At 51.9% G+C, this 16,081-nt stretch overlaps 2 protein-coding genes and 1 pseudogene across 2 annotated transcripts in view; all 3 read left to right on the forward strand.

Moving 5' to 3' along the window:
* LOC142046695 (serine protease 33-like) overlaps nt 1-16,081 on the forward strand; it is a 151,148-nt pseudogene that overhangs the window by 22,389 nt on the left and 112,678 nt on the right.
* The window catches only part of LOC116840185 (uncharacterized), a 47,790-nt gene that overhangs the window by 6,778 nt on the left and 24,931 nt on the right, over nt 1-16,081 (forward strand). The window lies entirely within an intron of this gene.
* Nucleotides 261-6,055, forward strand: LOC142046709 (RING finger protein 112-like). Its single transcript, XM_075064751.1, has 7 exons — nt 261-1,624; nt 1,751-1,837; nt 2,000-2,129; nt 2,252-2,382; nt 3,044-3,097; nt 3,843-3,917; nt 4,259-6,055. Exons 1-7 carry the CDS (start codon nt 1,568-1,570, stop codon nt 4,778-4,780), a joined length of 1,056 nt encoding a protein of 351 aa, XP_074920852.1. The 5' UTR covers nt 261-1,567; the 3' UTR covers nt 4,781-6,055.

Consider the following 16,081-nt stretch of genomic DNA (forward strand, 5'->3'; position numbering starts at 1 on the left):
CGCAGACATGGATGAGGATTTCCGGGACAGCCTGAGGACTATGTTCACCGCCCTGGTGGCTCAGTCGGTCAACACGTCTGGAGGGACCGGCATGGGGAGCTGCTCACAGGACACAGCTCGCTGCCACCAGATAAAGGTGGGATTGGCCAGCTGGGCTTGGGGTCCAGTAGGGGACGCTCAACCTCTGACAGTCAGTGCTGGCCCCATGCCTCATGTGGCAGTACCCCCCCCCCAAGCTTATTTCTACCAGCTTAGGTAAAAACTTCCCCAAGGCACAAATCCTTCCTTGTCTTTGGGTGGGTATTGCTGCCACCACCGAGTGAGTTAGACAAAGAATCGGGAAAAGGACCACTTGGAGTTCCTGTTCCCCAAAATATCCCCCTAAGCCCCTTCATCCCCCTTCCTGGAGAGGCTTGAGAATCATATACCAGCCAAATAGGTTAACAAGGTGAGCACAGACCAGATCCTTGGGTTTTTAGGACACTTGAAAAAACAGAACATTATTATAAAGAAAAAAAGGAAAAGAAGCACCTCTGTAAAATCAGGGATGGAAGGTAATTTTACAGGGTAATAAGATTCAAAAGACAGAGGATTTCCCCTCTAGGCAAAACTTTAAAGTTACAAAAAACCAGGAATAAACCTTCCTCTTAGCTTAGGGAGAATTCACAAGCTAAAACAAAAGATAATCTAACGCATTTCCTTCCTATTACTTACAATTTGTAATCTTAGATGCTTAGTTCCAGTCTGGCTTTGGGAGACGTATTTTCCCTTGATGACCCAGAGAGAACACACAGAGAGAGACAAAACAAAAACCTTCCCCCACAGATTTAAAAATATCTTTTCCCCTCATTGGTCAGATGCCAACCAGGTTATTTGAGCTTCTTAACCCTTTACAGGTAAAGGAGGGATTTTATGCTACCCTTAGCTGTATGTTCATGACACAGCCCCAATGGGGTCATCTGCCCATTCTACAGCTGGGGAAACTGAGGCCCAGAGAGAATCAGTGACTTGCCTGAGGTCAATGGGGTGTTTGTGGAACAGTCAGAGATAGAATCCAGGAGTCCTGGCTCCCAGCATCCTCTGCTTTAACCACTAGACCCCCCTCCTCTCCCAGAGCTGGGGATAGAACCCAGGAGTCCTGGGGCTGTATCCAGCAGGGTCCAGCTTCTGTGCTGCTCCAGGGGCTGGAGCTCGCCCCTGCCCAAGCTCCAGGCTTACGGAGAACAGGGGTGTTGCCAGGACTCTGGGAACGTCTCAGTATTTGGCATCTTGGTCTATTCTGTTCCTACCATTGGTGGGCATGGGGGCAAACAGAGCCCCTGGCATGGGGCAGGGGAGAGGGGAACCTCGACATGCAGTTCTGCTCTTTGGCCCCTAGGTGTCTCTGCACCACATTGGAAAGCCGTGGGACCCTGGTAACAGACTGAGACCAGGGGGTGGGTGTGTGTGTGTGTGTGTGTGTGTGTTGGTAGGATTTCCACTCCCACTCACCCCCAGGGCACACGCTGCCTCCTTGCCCCAGAGATCCCAGCCCCAGACTCACCCCCCTGCCCTCTCTGCTCTGTAGATGTTTCTGCACGTGGCTGAAGAGGTAGGAAAGGAATACGAGCTGGAGTCCATTCAGGTGAGACAACATTCCCCCCGCAACCCCCTTCCCCAACTGCATGGGATGCTCCTGCCTAGCCAGCCCCTGCCCCACACCCGAGGGGTTCACCCGTCCCCTCCTGACATTGTCCTGTCTCCCCTGCAGCACCTGGACCTGCTGGTGCGGGACTGGAGCAGCTCCATTGTCCTTGGAAGCGACGGTGGGGAGGAGCATCTGAGAGACGTCCGACAGGTGAGTGTGGGGAATGGGACGTGGGGCCTTTGCCCTGGGGGGTGTTGGCTCTGATGCGGCCCCAGGGCGAGGGCCTGGCTGGCTCTGGGAGCAGGGAATGGGTCCCAGGGTATTTCTCTCTGTTGATGTGTCACTTTGCCGATTTCCCCCTGGTTCTGTCAGATGCTGGAGGCGACATCCCCTTGCAAACACCCCAGGGCCCTGGACGTGCTGAGCAGAAGCAGCAGCCGCTGTTACCTGATGCCCTTCCCCGGCAAGCGGATCATGACTGGAAACCGGGGAAGCCTGAGAGGTAACAAACCCGGGACAGAGGCTGTGAGCCTGGGCAATGGGGCATCTCTGTCTCTGCCGGGTAACTGGCTGTGGGGGGACACTCCAGCTCCGGGTTCATTGCCATCTCCCTTCCCTTCGCAGACATGGATGAGGATTTCCGGGACAGCCTGAGGGACTATGTCACCGCCCTGGTGGGCTCAGTCGGTCAACACGTCTGGAGGGACCGGCATGGGGTGCTGCTCACTGGGACACAGCTCGCTGCCAAGATAAAGGTGGGGATTGGTCTGTGTAGGGGGCGCTCTCCCTTGGCAGTCAGGGCAGTACCCAGTACCCCATGGTGGCACTAGGAGGCGCTGTGCTGCGGAGTGGCAGGTCAGTAGGGACATTCTCCCCTGGCAGTTAGGGCTGGCCCAAATACCCCATGGTGGTACTACGGGAGGCTGTGCTGTGGGGAGCGGGGTAGGGGGTCTGTAGGGATGCTCTCCCCTGGCAGTCAGGGCTTCCCCCAATACCTCATGATGGCACTAGGGTCGCTGCGCTGCAGGGAGCAGGGTGGGGGGTCTGTAGGGACACTCTCCCCTGGCAGTCAGGGCAGTACCCAATACCCCATGGTGGAACTAGGGGGTCCTGGGCTGCGGGGAGCAGAGTGCGGGCTTAGGCCTTTTTGCTGAATTTTTGTTAATTAAGAATTGGGGTCGTATTTATATCCTAGCAGAATCCCAGCTTGGATGATCCTGCTGAGCCTTCCTACATCATCCAGTGAAGTTCTTCATTTCCCTCGCCAAACTGATTCTCACCATTGTCTTATGGCCGTTCCCCAGCTGCCCTGCCCAAGAGGTCGCTGCATCTCAGCGCCGGGCGAGCCGTCCCCATGTTCACATTTTCCTAAGCCCTGTGGAGTCTGTATTGTGATTTCTGGTGCTTTCCTTGCAGAAATTCTCTGATCTGATGAAGAAACATCACTGTGGCTTCTCCTCTCCTGCTCAGGTACCTTCTCTATCCGTCTCTGCCCCTGACCTGATCCAGGGATGTGTCCCACCTCCTGAACTCACTTCTGATGTAAAACTGCTTCCTACTTTTATCTTACTGTTGCTGCTTTGCCTGAAAGGTGGCTGCATCTCCATGTCGGGCAAGCCATCCCCGTGTGGGGTTGCTGTGAGGCTATTCTCCAGCTGCCTCACCCCAGAAATGGCTGCATCAGCACTGGGTGAGCCATCCCTATGGTGTGTGTGCGCGTGCGTGTGCGCGTGCGTGCGCACATATGCTCCACCCCAGAGGTAGCTGCATCTCAGGAGTGTGTTACCACTTGTTGGAAAATGTTGTTGTTTTTTTCCTGCAGACAAATTTGAGTTTCTGTTGAAATATCAAAAGCTGAAATACTTCGATCTGGAAATGCCTCTGTGGTGTCTCATGGGAATAATAGTTTGGCTGGGCATGCTCCCTTTTCTCCGCATAAATCAGCTCTCTGATGGGACTGCAGCTCCCATGATGCACCACAGAGCAGGGAGGTGATGTATCATGGGAGTCCATGGCTGTGGGGCATCATGGGGCTTGTGGTTTGGGTGCCTGGCTTCAGGCTGAGCTGCTGAAGTGGCTCATGGGAGTTGTAGTTTCACACTGGCTAGTGGCGTCGCTCTGTTACATGAGGTTGCTGCGGTGGGAGCTGCAGCCACTAGGTGGAGAAGGGACCCCTTAAACTGTGGCTCACCCCAGCCTTGTCCTCCCCGTGCAGATGGCCATCGCCTTCCACAACCAGAGAGTCCTGGACAGGGCCAGCGCAGACCACACTCTCTTTCTGAAGGAGAAGGTGAGTTGGGGGTAGTGGGGGGAGATCTGAGTTTCTCTGGGCCTCAGTTTCCCCATCTATCAAAGTGGGAGAATGACCCTGCATTCGGGGGTTTTAGCCTGTGAGCTTTTTGGGGCAGGGATGGTCTCTCACTGAGTTTGTATGCTGGGCCCGGTGCGAGGGGGGGCCCCGACCTCAGTCCAGGTCTGTGCCGCACTGTTGCGAGGGGGTACCCCCATCTCACTCCTGGATTGTGTCCTGCTCTGCGCAAGGGGGGGCCCCCATCTCAGTTGGGGGGTGGGGTCTGTTCAGCGCTTGCCCCTTCTAACGCTCTTGGCTGTCTCCTCTCCTGGTGGGCGCAGGACGGCGACTCCCTGAACATGTTTTCCTGCCTGAAGGTGCGGCCGAGCAAGATGGTGGAGCAGTTCACGGAGCGGCGCGGGCACTTGCTGTGGCGGTGCCGGACAGACATGCGGGAGCCGGCGCCGGAGAAAGAGGCCCTGCTGACGGAGCTGGAGCATTTTCTGACACAGAAGGCTGAGACCTTTCTGGAGATCTACGGGAAGCGCTTCAAGAAATTCGCCATTTTGGCGGGTGTGGGGGCGGGGGCGCTGGTTCTGGGACCGGTGGGCGGAGCTGCCGGCGCCGGCATTGCTGGTGCTGTCATCGCTGCCGAGGCGGCTGGGGCGCTTGCTGTGGCTGAGGTGGTGGCCATTGGGGTTGGGACGGGCGCTGCAGCTGGGATTGTCATGGGTGGGGGTGTGGGCGGGGGAGTTGGTGGGAACATTGCCCAGAGGGATAGGCAGAGGGCTCAGGCTGCTGGTGGCGGGAAGGAGGAAGGGGACGGAATTGAAGATCTATCCGATGACAGCCCCCTGATCTGATCGGTGTGTCCCTCTCCCCCCGAATCTGGGGCTGACAAATAGGGTGACGGGGCTGCAGCGTGGCCCAGACAATTCCCCCAGAAGCCACCTCAGAGCAGGGAGCCATCACCCACAGATTCTAAGAAGGGACATTTAGATCCTCTCGTCTGACCTGCTGTGCCACCCAGGCTGCAGAACGCCGCCCACTTCCCCCTGCATTGGACCCGATATCTCTTGTTGCACTAAATCATCTCCCGGAAAGGCGGCCAGTCTGGCTCGGAAGCCAGAAGAGACGGAGATCCCACTGCTTTCCCACTGGTGTATCACTCGTGCTGTGAAAAATCCGATGCCTCGTTTCTGATGGGAGTTTGTCTGGCTTTAACTTCCAGCCCTCGGTTCTCGCTCTGCCTTCCTGCGATGTTGCAGGGCCACTCCAGCTGTAACGTGAAATGCTTGGAAACGCCCAGCCGATGGTCCTGTCCCGAGATCACCTGCTGGGGTGACAACGGGCACCTAGCTGAGTTCCTACAACGGCCGTCGTGTGGTCCCGTCCTAGGGGACAGATCTCCAGCTGCCCCTCTGAGCAGGAAGGCGGGTTCTAGGGAGAGGACACAGGAAGATGTGGGTTCCCTGCTCTGCCAGGGACTTCCTCTGTGACCTTGGCCAAGTCCCTTAGTTTCTCCATGCCTCAGTTTCCCATCTGGGCAATAGTGGGTAATGGGTAATAGTGCATTGGAAGATGGTGAAGGGTTTGAGCTCCACTGAGAGAAAGCGCTACCCAAGAAACAGGCATCGTTATTTATTCTGCGGGAGGGCTATAAAACCATCCGAAGCTAAAGGGAATTGTTTCTACCCCCATGAATGTACGCCGAGCAGAGGACACCCTTTGGCCATCTCCACAGGAAGGCTCAGCTCCTACCACTCAGAGCTGGTGAAAGGCCAAGACTTGGGCGTGGGGATTTCCAACCAATGAGACCTCGGGCTAGCGGGACGCTCCAGCTGTTCCGCTCCAGCCTCCGCAGGCACCTATGATCCGATAGACCTCAGAAGCGTGAGGTATGGGGTCTGCTCCATCCTGGCCTGTCCGTGGTGAGTCGGGAGCGCCCCTTCCCCTCACAGATTCCAAGGCCTGGGTAACACAGGCATGACCCTGCCCTGAATTAATTCCTGTTTGAACCAGAGCGACCTGTTAGAGAAACTTCCCATCTCGATTTAAAAATGGCCAGTGAGGGAGAATCTGCCACAACCCTCGGGGAATTGTTCCAGTTGTTCTCACTGTTAAAAATTTCTTCCTTACTTCCAGTCTGAGTTTTGTCTAGCTTCAGCGTCCAGCCATTGGCGCATGTTAGACCTTTCTGTGCTAGACTGAAGGACCCATTATCAAATATATGTTTCCCAGGTGGGTACTTATGGCCTGGGATCCAGTCACCCCTTAACCTGCTCTTTGAGTCCTATCTTCCTAAGAACTCCTTGGAAACCTAATATCCAGGGCTGCAGGTTTTCAGAGGCTGGACCTCTCGGTATGTAGCAAGAGAGAATAGGTGTCACGTGAGACTATGGTCTGCACAGTGTTCAATGGGAGAGGTTAGGGTTGTTCTGCTGGAAGGTGGCCAGGCACCGGGTCGTGGGTGCGGGACAGTCTCAGAGCAATGGCGGCGTTTAACCATTCTCCTTTGTGCCCAACACGAGGAAAGATATTTGGGGTACTGTGTCAGGGGGTCAATGAACACATGAACATGTGCATGTGTCGGAGCACCTGTACGTGACTGCCGTGGGGAGTGCTAAAGACTAATCTCCCAGATTTAAATAACGGTGAAGTTCTGACACGACCTCGAACAGAAAGCCCCAAGTAGTTTGTGTAGAGAACCCGAGATTACAAATCATGGCAATTAGCCAACCTTCTCCCAAGTGCAAAGTGCTGAAAGGAAGAATCTAGGGACGTTTGTTACCCATGATTGATCCTGACGTTAACCCCCAGAACTGTAGATATACGGTGTACTTCTGTTTATCTGAAACGCTGTTATCCAAACCTCTGCATTATCTGAGTCCCTTCCTTGTCCGCCAGCATGAAACACTTGTCCTCTGCAGCATGATCTTACGTGTCTCATGCTAGGGGACCAGGAAGGGATTTGGACAATGTGAAGGTCAGATTATAGAGCAGAGACCCCTGACCAGGAATAGAAGGAGGACGATAACCTCCTCCAGACGTGTGGGAGGCCACCCCGTTGCTGAATGGCTCCTGCCCTCTGGATTATCCAAACTTCCAATCATCAGACTGTAAAAAGGATGACAGCTAAAGTGAGAAGTGGTTCAACTTGACTGGCCACATGTTATTAAATATGAAAGTTTGTCACCTGACTTGCCCTCAAAGATGCATCCTGAAACCCTTGAAGGAAACTTCTGTTGAAATCTAGTAAGAACCGTACAGCTGCTCCCAGCATCAGCTCAAGTGTAGAGGAACCCAGTGGAACTAAATCTCCATCGAGGTCTAAAGGCTAGGTTGGAAAATCCACATCTATCTCGTAGGCAGGTACTGATGGCTTGTTTTCTGCATGTAATTCCCTTCTGCTCCAGTGCTGTATGGGATATACTCTGTTTAACTACTTACATTTTGAGGCTGTGAAATCTGAGGATGACTTAAGGGCATAATGGGTTTGTACTTTGCCAACCAAACTCGGTCCTAAATGTCAAGAAATAATTTAAGGAGAGCAGGTTGAGAACTTTGTCAAACATTTTTTGGACAAAAAAGGGCTTTTGGACCAAATTGAAAATGTTTGTTTTGGTCCAAAAAAATTGTTTTCTTGACAAAAATAAAACCTAATATGAAACAATTTTCATTTTTACAAAATTATGTTCATTATCTTTCATACTCAAAAGTGTGTGTGTGTCAGAGAGAGGGGTGTGGGAGGTTAATTTAAAAAGCAGAGGAATGGAGAGAAACAGAATGATTTTGAAAGGAAATGGAAATTGTCATGTTACCATCTTTGTACTGACGAGGTCACTGAGGCATTTGTAGAGAGAGGGCAGCTCCATGTTCTCCTAAGAGGAACACACGGGACACCCAGCCGGTCGACAGAGAGTCTGTATCCACCGAAAGCAAAGCTATTTCCTCTAATGGAGCTTCCGTATAAAGAAGTGAAACCTTCTTTCTGGGAATGGCTTGGAAGGGGTTTCAGAGTGCTGTTGCACAGTGTTTTGTTTGGTGTATCCAGGGCCGGCCTTAGGATTTATGGTGCCCTAGGCGAGATTATTAAACTGGTGCCCCTGTGCCTGATCTGCTCTTAGCAACACAAACATAAGCTTACAGTATTGGAAAACTTGCCACATTCACGTTATTAAAACCAATTTAACTTAATTAAGCCACTGTAACGCTGATGGACTAGCACTAAAGAAGCAGCACTATAGAAAAAATTCTGATTTGACAGAATGATGCAAATAATATAATTTCTTTTATTGCCAAAATTTATTGGAAATTTATATGAAGAGTATTGAAACAAAGATTTGTTTTTAATTAAAAGCAACCTTTCTGGCTTTTTTGGCTGCAAAATCAGTAATAATGTCATCGTATGACAAAGACAAAGTCGTGTCTTGTTCGATTGCAAGAAATAGCAAGACCAGTTAAGCGTTCTTGACATCATTGTAGAGCGGAGATAGTTTTTATGAGCTTTATGGAGAAACTCCATCTCCTGATGCTACTTGTACAGGAATTGTCAGTAGAATACGAGTGCAAGTTCACATTAGGAATATATAATCAAGTTGCGAGGTATGAATAAACTGTACAATGTCCACATCGATTTGCATGTGCAACATTGATGACAGTGTACTCAATTCTTCGTACAGTTCAAGTCCATTTAAATCAAAACTATCACCATGCTCTAGAAGGCTCTCTAGGTCTTGCACTTTGTCATTAGTTGCTCTGTTTCCCTATTTGTTGAATTTATTATGTCATACAAAAATCCAACCGTTCATGGTGTACTTGCAAGGTATTAAACCTTTCATCAACAGCAGATACTGCTTATCCATCACAACATAAAAAAATTCAACCTCAAATTTCTTTTCTGGTCGTCTATGGCTCATCTGCTCCTTCATACTTCATTTGTCGTTTTTCCTTGAAACTCATGTCACATTTGCACATGGAAATTTTGGTTCTACACCGAGTGCCTGTGCAACTCTCTTGCTGTAACCTGTCTTCTTTGAATCCATGTTCTCTGTATTTCGCTAAAAAGTCTTGTGTGTTGTTAGTAAGGTAAGTGTTGAATCAAGCTGCATCATTGGACTCTGCATTATTGCTTACACTTAGATTTTAACAAGAATGTCAAACCAGATTACGACAGATGTTAGAAACTTGAAGCTGGATATTTCAGAGGCCAATAACTGTGCTTCACTTTAGCTTTTGGATCTCTGGCTTCTTCCGAAATAGCACCAATGCTTCATAAACTCCTCAGATTGATATCTAACTATTGTTATTATCTGAGTCTTGGCCACCGGTCCTGCATGCCACCTCCTTGGGGGCCCAGGCCTGCAGCAGGTGCTGAGTGGGCCGATGGCTGGTATCCCAGCTGGCAATAGTGCAGCACCCGACCCCAGAGCAGTGATGGCTGAGCCGCTCAGCCTGCCGCTGCATACCATCAAAAATCAGCTCCCTGCCACCTTTGACAACCGTACCTGCCTTATACATTAGTAAGGAGATGAGCATATTACAGTAGTAGGCTCTATCAGTCAACATTTTTTGTTTCTCTGAGCTGGCCCACTCCTGCCTCAAACCAAACCTGTCACTAATAATTGTCAACAACTTAATTTTCTGTTTTTGGCTAAGATATTGATTTTTTAAAAAAAAAATATTGAAATTGGATTCAGGATCTTAGCAAGAATTTTTGGCAAACAAAGTTGTTAAATGACAATCTAAATGGCAACACAGCAGCTTTCATGCTTGCTCACCCCCAGCTGCTGGTCCAACAGCTGCAGTAAGGAGGATAGGTGGAAAACTGCAGGACCCAAAATCCACCTCTTGGGGTGCAGAGTGGCAACAGCAGCAGTAAACCTCAGGTCCAATCACACGCCAATGGGCACCACCACCAGCCTTATGGACCATGGTGAAGTAGCACAGCATCTGATCTCAGGGACGGGGCACCCATGGAGCCACAGCAGCTCATCCTGCCCTGTGCAGCTCCCCCCGGATGAGATGGATCGCTGGCAGCTGCCAGCCTGGGGAGAGGCGCTCCCCAGCTAGGGTGCCAGATCCAGATGTCCTGATTTATAGGCCAGTCCTGATATTGGGGCTTTGTCTTATATAGGCACCAATTACCCCACCTAGAGTGACCAGACAGAAAGTGTAAAAATCAGGACAGGATGGGGGAGGCGGGTAAAAGGAGCTATATAAGAAAAGACCCACAATTGGGACTGTCCCTATAAATAGGATATCTGATCACTGTACCCCAATCCCCTATCCTGATTTTTCACACATCTGGCTAACCCCAGCCAAGCCCTGTGTGACATTCCAATCCTGGCTCCTGCGAGGAAGTGAGTTACTTTCACTTTCATTCCTCAGCAGGCAGCCAGCCTGCCTTCCCCCATCTACCCCCGCACCTCACCCAACCAGCCCTGACGGAGGAGGGAGAGAGAGAGAGGGATGCTCCTGGGAGGAGGGGTGCTCCGGTGGGGGGGAAGAAAATGGATCTTATGGGGGACAACAAAGGATATGCCAGAGCCACAGAGCTGTCTCACCTCACCTCAGCCGGGGGAAAGAGTCACACTCACAGGTGAGTCTCTTCCCCAACCTCACCCGCTCCCTTCCCAGAGACCCCAGCCAATCCCATTCCTCAGACTGTGCAGCATTCGGCTCTCTCTGGGACCAGCACAGCCCTGCTCCTACATGCTCCACTGCTTCCCGTCTGTCTGGGCTCCCTGCAGAGTGGTGCCCCAGCCAAAGTGAGGCCCTACGCATTTGCCTACTTTGCCTATGCCTAAGGACGGCCCTGGGGTGTATCATGGACTACTGGGAAGACCTGTCTGCAATCCAGTGTCCAAATCTGGCACCCGTCTACTCAGCTTGTGACGAGGGGTTCAGGGAGCCTGGAGCCCATCTGAAAGTATCTACAAGGGGCATAGAAATTAGATCTTGGAGGCCTCGTCCATGTCTTTGTTCTGAGCAACCCGTTGGCTGAAAGTTGAAGCTAGACAAATCAGACTGGAAATAATGTGTCAATGTTTAACATTGAGAGTCACTGCCCATTGGCACGGCTTGCCAAGGGGCGCGCGGGATTCTCCATCACCAGCCACTGTTTTTCTAACTGATCTGCTCTAGTTGAACCAGGAATTAGTTCTGGGCTGTTCTCTGGCCCTGGTTATACAGGGAGCTCAGGCTAGGTGCTCACAAGGGTCCGTTGTGGCCTGGGGATCTGGACTCTATGTTGCACCAAGAGGGCTCTGTGCCGGGCCAGGTGCAAGGAAGGGCTGCTGGGGTGCTCAGGGGGACAGAGAGAGCTGGTATCCTATGAAATAAAGGTAAAATTGCAATCTGAGTTCTATAAACTAGACAGGATTTGAATGAAGCCGTGTCTCACCCTGATGGTCTAGTTCCTTACTACACAGGCTGGGATTCTCCTGTCTAGCCTGGGCCACCTCCCCAGTTCAGTCTTTATTCTCCAGACGTGTTTCCACATGTTCAGTTGGGGATGGGGGTGGAGAGTGAGGCTAAGTGATGATCTCACTTCCCCTCTTCCAGCTCGCTGGAAAGAGCCTTTGCTACCATGTGAGTCAAGCAGCCTCCGTTGTCTGTGTGCTCTCTGAGAGGTCTCCGTTGTACACGGCTCCTTGGACAGACCTTGGGAGTGTGGGTTCCTTTAATAGGCCACCAGCATGTCTGGCTGCTCCACTGTTGTGCTGGAAAGGCTGGTTCTGGGTGTTCCCAACCTCACAACATATTTCAGTCACACACACAGAGCAAAACTTCATAACTTCCCATCCAGTGACGCTCACACAATGCAACAGGGTGTTAATGTTCAGCAGTTCAAGACTTTTAAAGTGATAGCTCACAAGACAGACTTTGTACAAACACATCATAATTAGATGACTGTGGTGATTATGGGGGTGCCAGGGTGTTGGTTTGAGGCCCAGAGTGCCACACCGGGTCTGCCAGCGGCAGTGGCAGGCGAGAGTTTCCCCTGGTGGGCACAGACAGGCTCCATCCTGCTGGGAGCAGAGGGTGGTGATTTCCCCTGGAAACCCCAAACCAGCATCGCAGTTATTCCATGGGAAGTCGGTGTGAGCAGTGGGGGGCTGGTGATACACTCACGGAGACGCCCTGGTGCATTGTGGAACAGCTGAAGTTTTCTGAGTAGCGGAGCCTTGGGGAGAGGCGATGGTGTAAATAACCAAAGCTAAATCATCCTTGGCCGGGACGGGCAAAGTCTCATAGGCAGCCGGAGATGACTCACAGCGTAACTCGCAGGTGCTTCTATGCAGTTCAGATTGTACCCAGGGTATGTCTCATATACATCGAGGAACAAAGAATTCAGGCCCTACTTGTGGGCTGGGGTACTCAAACCAGCAGGGCAGTGATTCTGAAAAACATTTGTGGGGTTGTGGTGAATAATCAGTTGAACATGAGCTCCCAGTGTGACTCAGAGGGGCAGCTGGAGCTCTGTCCCCCAAGACCGCACCACAGGACTGCCAATGTAGGAAGTAAGTCAGGGATCTTGAGACGTGACCATTGGCAAGGCATTTCCAGGCGCTTTGCTTGCAGCTGGAGTGGCCTTGCAACGTCAGAAGAAGGCAGAGCGAGAACCGAGGGCTGGAAGTTAAAGCCAGACACGCTCCCATCGGAAATGAGGCACCGGATTTTTCACAGTGCAGGTGATTCACCAGTGGGAAAGTGGCATGTAGATAAATCTCTGCATTAAACATCTTCACATAACTTTCATATGATTTTTATTATGCCTCTTCATATAACTCTGTATTAAGCCTATCCATATATAGCCTCTATTTTCAGACAACTTTGTATCAAGTCCTTTGATATGGGAACTTTGTATCAAATCCTTACATAGAAACTTTGTATTGAGCCTTGGTATAATGTCATAGCCCCTAAGGATAGTTAAGGTAGAAGAAAAATGTCTTCTCTGTAGGAGTAGACTAAGATCCGCCCCGTTAATCAATGGCCCTGTTGACTGAACGAGGGGTGGATGAGGAAGGTGAGAAGGCAGCATCTCCAGACGCTGCACCCCTTCCAGAGGGGCTGGGAGCCAGATACAGGAACAATACAACTCGTCAGCTGGGCTCACTGAAGAAGATCAGACACAGTGACAGCTTTGGGGGTTAGAAGCCAGCACCTTCTTTTGGAAACACCCTCTTTGAAAATAAATGTGGCAGCACTGGGACAACCCCCAGAAGAAAGTAGGATAAAGGCCCAACGGACCAGACACAGATTTTGAAGCTGGGACAGATTTGCATGAGAGGGAAGCTGCTATAAATGTGAGGTGTCTTGCAGAGGACCCCGGGTCTCGGAGCATCGATCTGGACTGGCAGAAGCTGGGCTCCACCTAGGGTGACCAGATGTCCCAATTTTATAGGGACAGTCCCAATTTTGGGGTCTTTTCTTATATAGGCTCCTATTCCCCCCCAACCCCTGTCCTGATTTTTCACACTTGCTGTCGGGTCACCCTAGCTCCACCCCTCCCCCATCTAACTCACTTGGCCAGTGAAGTTAAGGGAGCATCTAGTTGGTAACAACAAGAAGACGGAGTGTGTCATGAGTGTGCGAGTGCACAAGTGTAATATCTATAATATGCATATGATACAGTGTTAATTGATACACGTGTTACTAATAAATGTGGCGTTTTGCCTTATTCCCCCTGCAAAGATCCCGTGCGGTACTTGAAGTTCAGCAGGGTCTCTGTCTCTTCTGGCTTCCAATGGGAGATGTCGGGCCCAACGCAGGGGCAAGTGGGCGGCGTTCTCCAGCCTGGCTGGCACAGCAGGTCAGATGAGAGGATCTAAATGTCCCTTCTTAGAATCTGGGGGCGACAGCTCCCCGCTCTGAGGTGGCTTCTGGAGGACGTATCTGGGCCATGCTGCAGCCCCATCACCCCATTCGTCAGCCCCAGATTGGGCGGGGGGCACTGATCAGATCAGGGGTTTGTCATCAGACAGATCCTCAGTTCCGTCTCCCCCCTTCCACCACCAGCAGCTGCAACCCTCTGCTTATCCCTCCGGGTGATGTTCCTACCAACTCCCCTGCCCACAACCCCACCCACAACGATCCCGGCTGTGGTGCCCGTCCCAGCAACAATGGCCACCTCCTCAGCCACAGCGAGCGCCCCAGCCGCCTCGGCAGTGATGACAGCACCAGTGACCCTGGCGCCAGCAGCTCCATCCACCATTCCCAGAACCAGCGCCCCCACCCCCACACCCACCAAAATGGCGAATTTCTTGAAGCTCTTTCCGTAGATCTCCAGGAAGGTCTCAGCCTCCTGTGTCAGCTCCTCCTCCAGCTCCGTCAGCAGGGCCTCTTTCTCTGGCGCCGGCTCCCACATGTCTGTCCGGCACCCCCACAGCAAGTGCCCGGGCCGCTCCGTGAACTGCTCTGCCATCTTCCTCGGCGTCACCTTCAGGCAGTCAATCGGGTTCCTGCGCCCGCCGGGAGGGGAGACGGCAAAGAACATTAGAAGGGGCAAGGGCAGCACGGCCCCCCTGACTGAGATCAGGGCCACCTGATGACAGGTGCGGCACACACCTCTCTGCTCAGCTGAGATAATGCCAGATAAGGTCTGCCATTGCACAGACCCCCCCAACCAATATTGGGCCCCTCATCACGCTTGGTGCAGCGCAGATCCCCTCATCTGAGATCAGGGCCCTGCTGCGCTGGGCAGAGCACAGACCCCTGACTGGCTGGAAGAGACTCATCCATCTCAGCAGCCACCCTGGGAGCTGGAGATATGAACTCTGGTTGTGGAAGGCGATGGCCATCTGCACGGGGAGGACAAGGCTGGGTGAGCGGCTGTTTATTTGGCTCCATGTCCACCTAGTGGCTGCAGCTTCCCCCACAGCAGCCTCACGTAACAAAGCGACGCCGTTAGCCAGTGGGGCAGATCTTTGGGGGTCCCAGTGCTGCTGGTTTGCAGTCTGACCCTCACGGCAGCCCAGCGTCGGCTCCATTCCCTGACCCAGTGCACCTGTGCACTTTCCTCTAGCCAAGGATTTTGGAAACCCTGCCCCAGATGAGCTCGGCCTGAGGCTGATGCCCGACAGCACGTCAGTGACACCTGCTCTTAGAAGTCTGGCCGTATTTGGGGGCTTGCATTGACCTTTGGGAGACACATTTTGGGGGGGACAAAATCTTGGATAAGTCTTAATGTGGAGGTGCAATGACTCCAAAGCAGTCTCTGCTGTGGGCCTATTCTGGAGAGGTTATTGCAGAGGAGTTATCCTGGAGGAGCTTCGCTGGTCTATTCCTCCCACGTAGATGGGCTTCCCCTCCCAAATTCCACTAGAGGATTGCGTGGAGGGGGGGCATAGCTCAGTGGTTTGAGCATGGGCCTGCTAAACCCAGGGTTGTGAGCTCAATCCTTGCAGGGGCCATTTAGGGAACTGGGATAAAAATCTGTCTGGGGATTGGTCCTGCTTTGAGCAGGGGGTTAGACTAGATACTTCCTGAGGTCCCTTCCAATGCTGAAATGCTATGAGCTTCCCCTCCCCAATTCCTCTATTGAACTTGCTTTGATCCACCAGAGAGCCCGGCCCCACCGTAGCACTGCTTTACCGTGTTATATCAGGGTAGAGGTGTACAAACTATTCCACATCAGACATCTTATGAAAGTATATATGTAGTTAGTGCTTATGAATTTATGAGATTTTCTGGATGGTTGCTACTGAAATATGTTGTGAGTTTGAGAGTTGTCCACTGCCAGTTCTCCAGTGACAGCAGAGGAGGGGATCCACTCCCCAGAAGGTGTTAAATGACCATTAGTCAGTGGGGGGAACATAAACAAGGGATTTACAGTTATGTAAGAACTGCGCAGGCATCACATGATGGGGGATCAGTCAAGTCTGTGACTCAGCAAAGCCCACCAGGGCGCGTCTGGGCTGGTGCTTTCCAGACACATGGACCAAGGGTATAAAATAGGGGACAGCGGCATGATGGCTTGGCCTTTCTCCTGCCCCAGCTATGCTGGCAGCAACAAGAGAGCAGAGGGGACAAAGACATGAATGGGGGAGATGGGCCCCAGGCTTCGAGGGGAAGCCGGCGGATTAAGGATTATTACCCACCTGTAACCTCCTGTGGGGTGAGAAAAACTGCTTGACCAAATGCTGGTTGGTCTAATAAAG

Source organism: Chelonoidis abingdonii, chromosome 4 (assembly GCF_003597395.2).
Source record: "Chelonoidis abingdonii isolate Lonesome George chromosome 4, CheloAbing_2.0, whole genome shotgun sequence".
Taxonomy (NCBI): domain Eukaryota; kingdom Metazoa; phylum Chordata; order Testudines; family Testudinidae; genus Chelonoidis; species Chelonoidis abingdonii.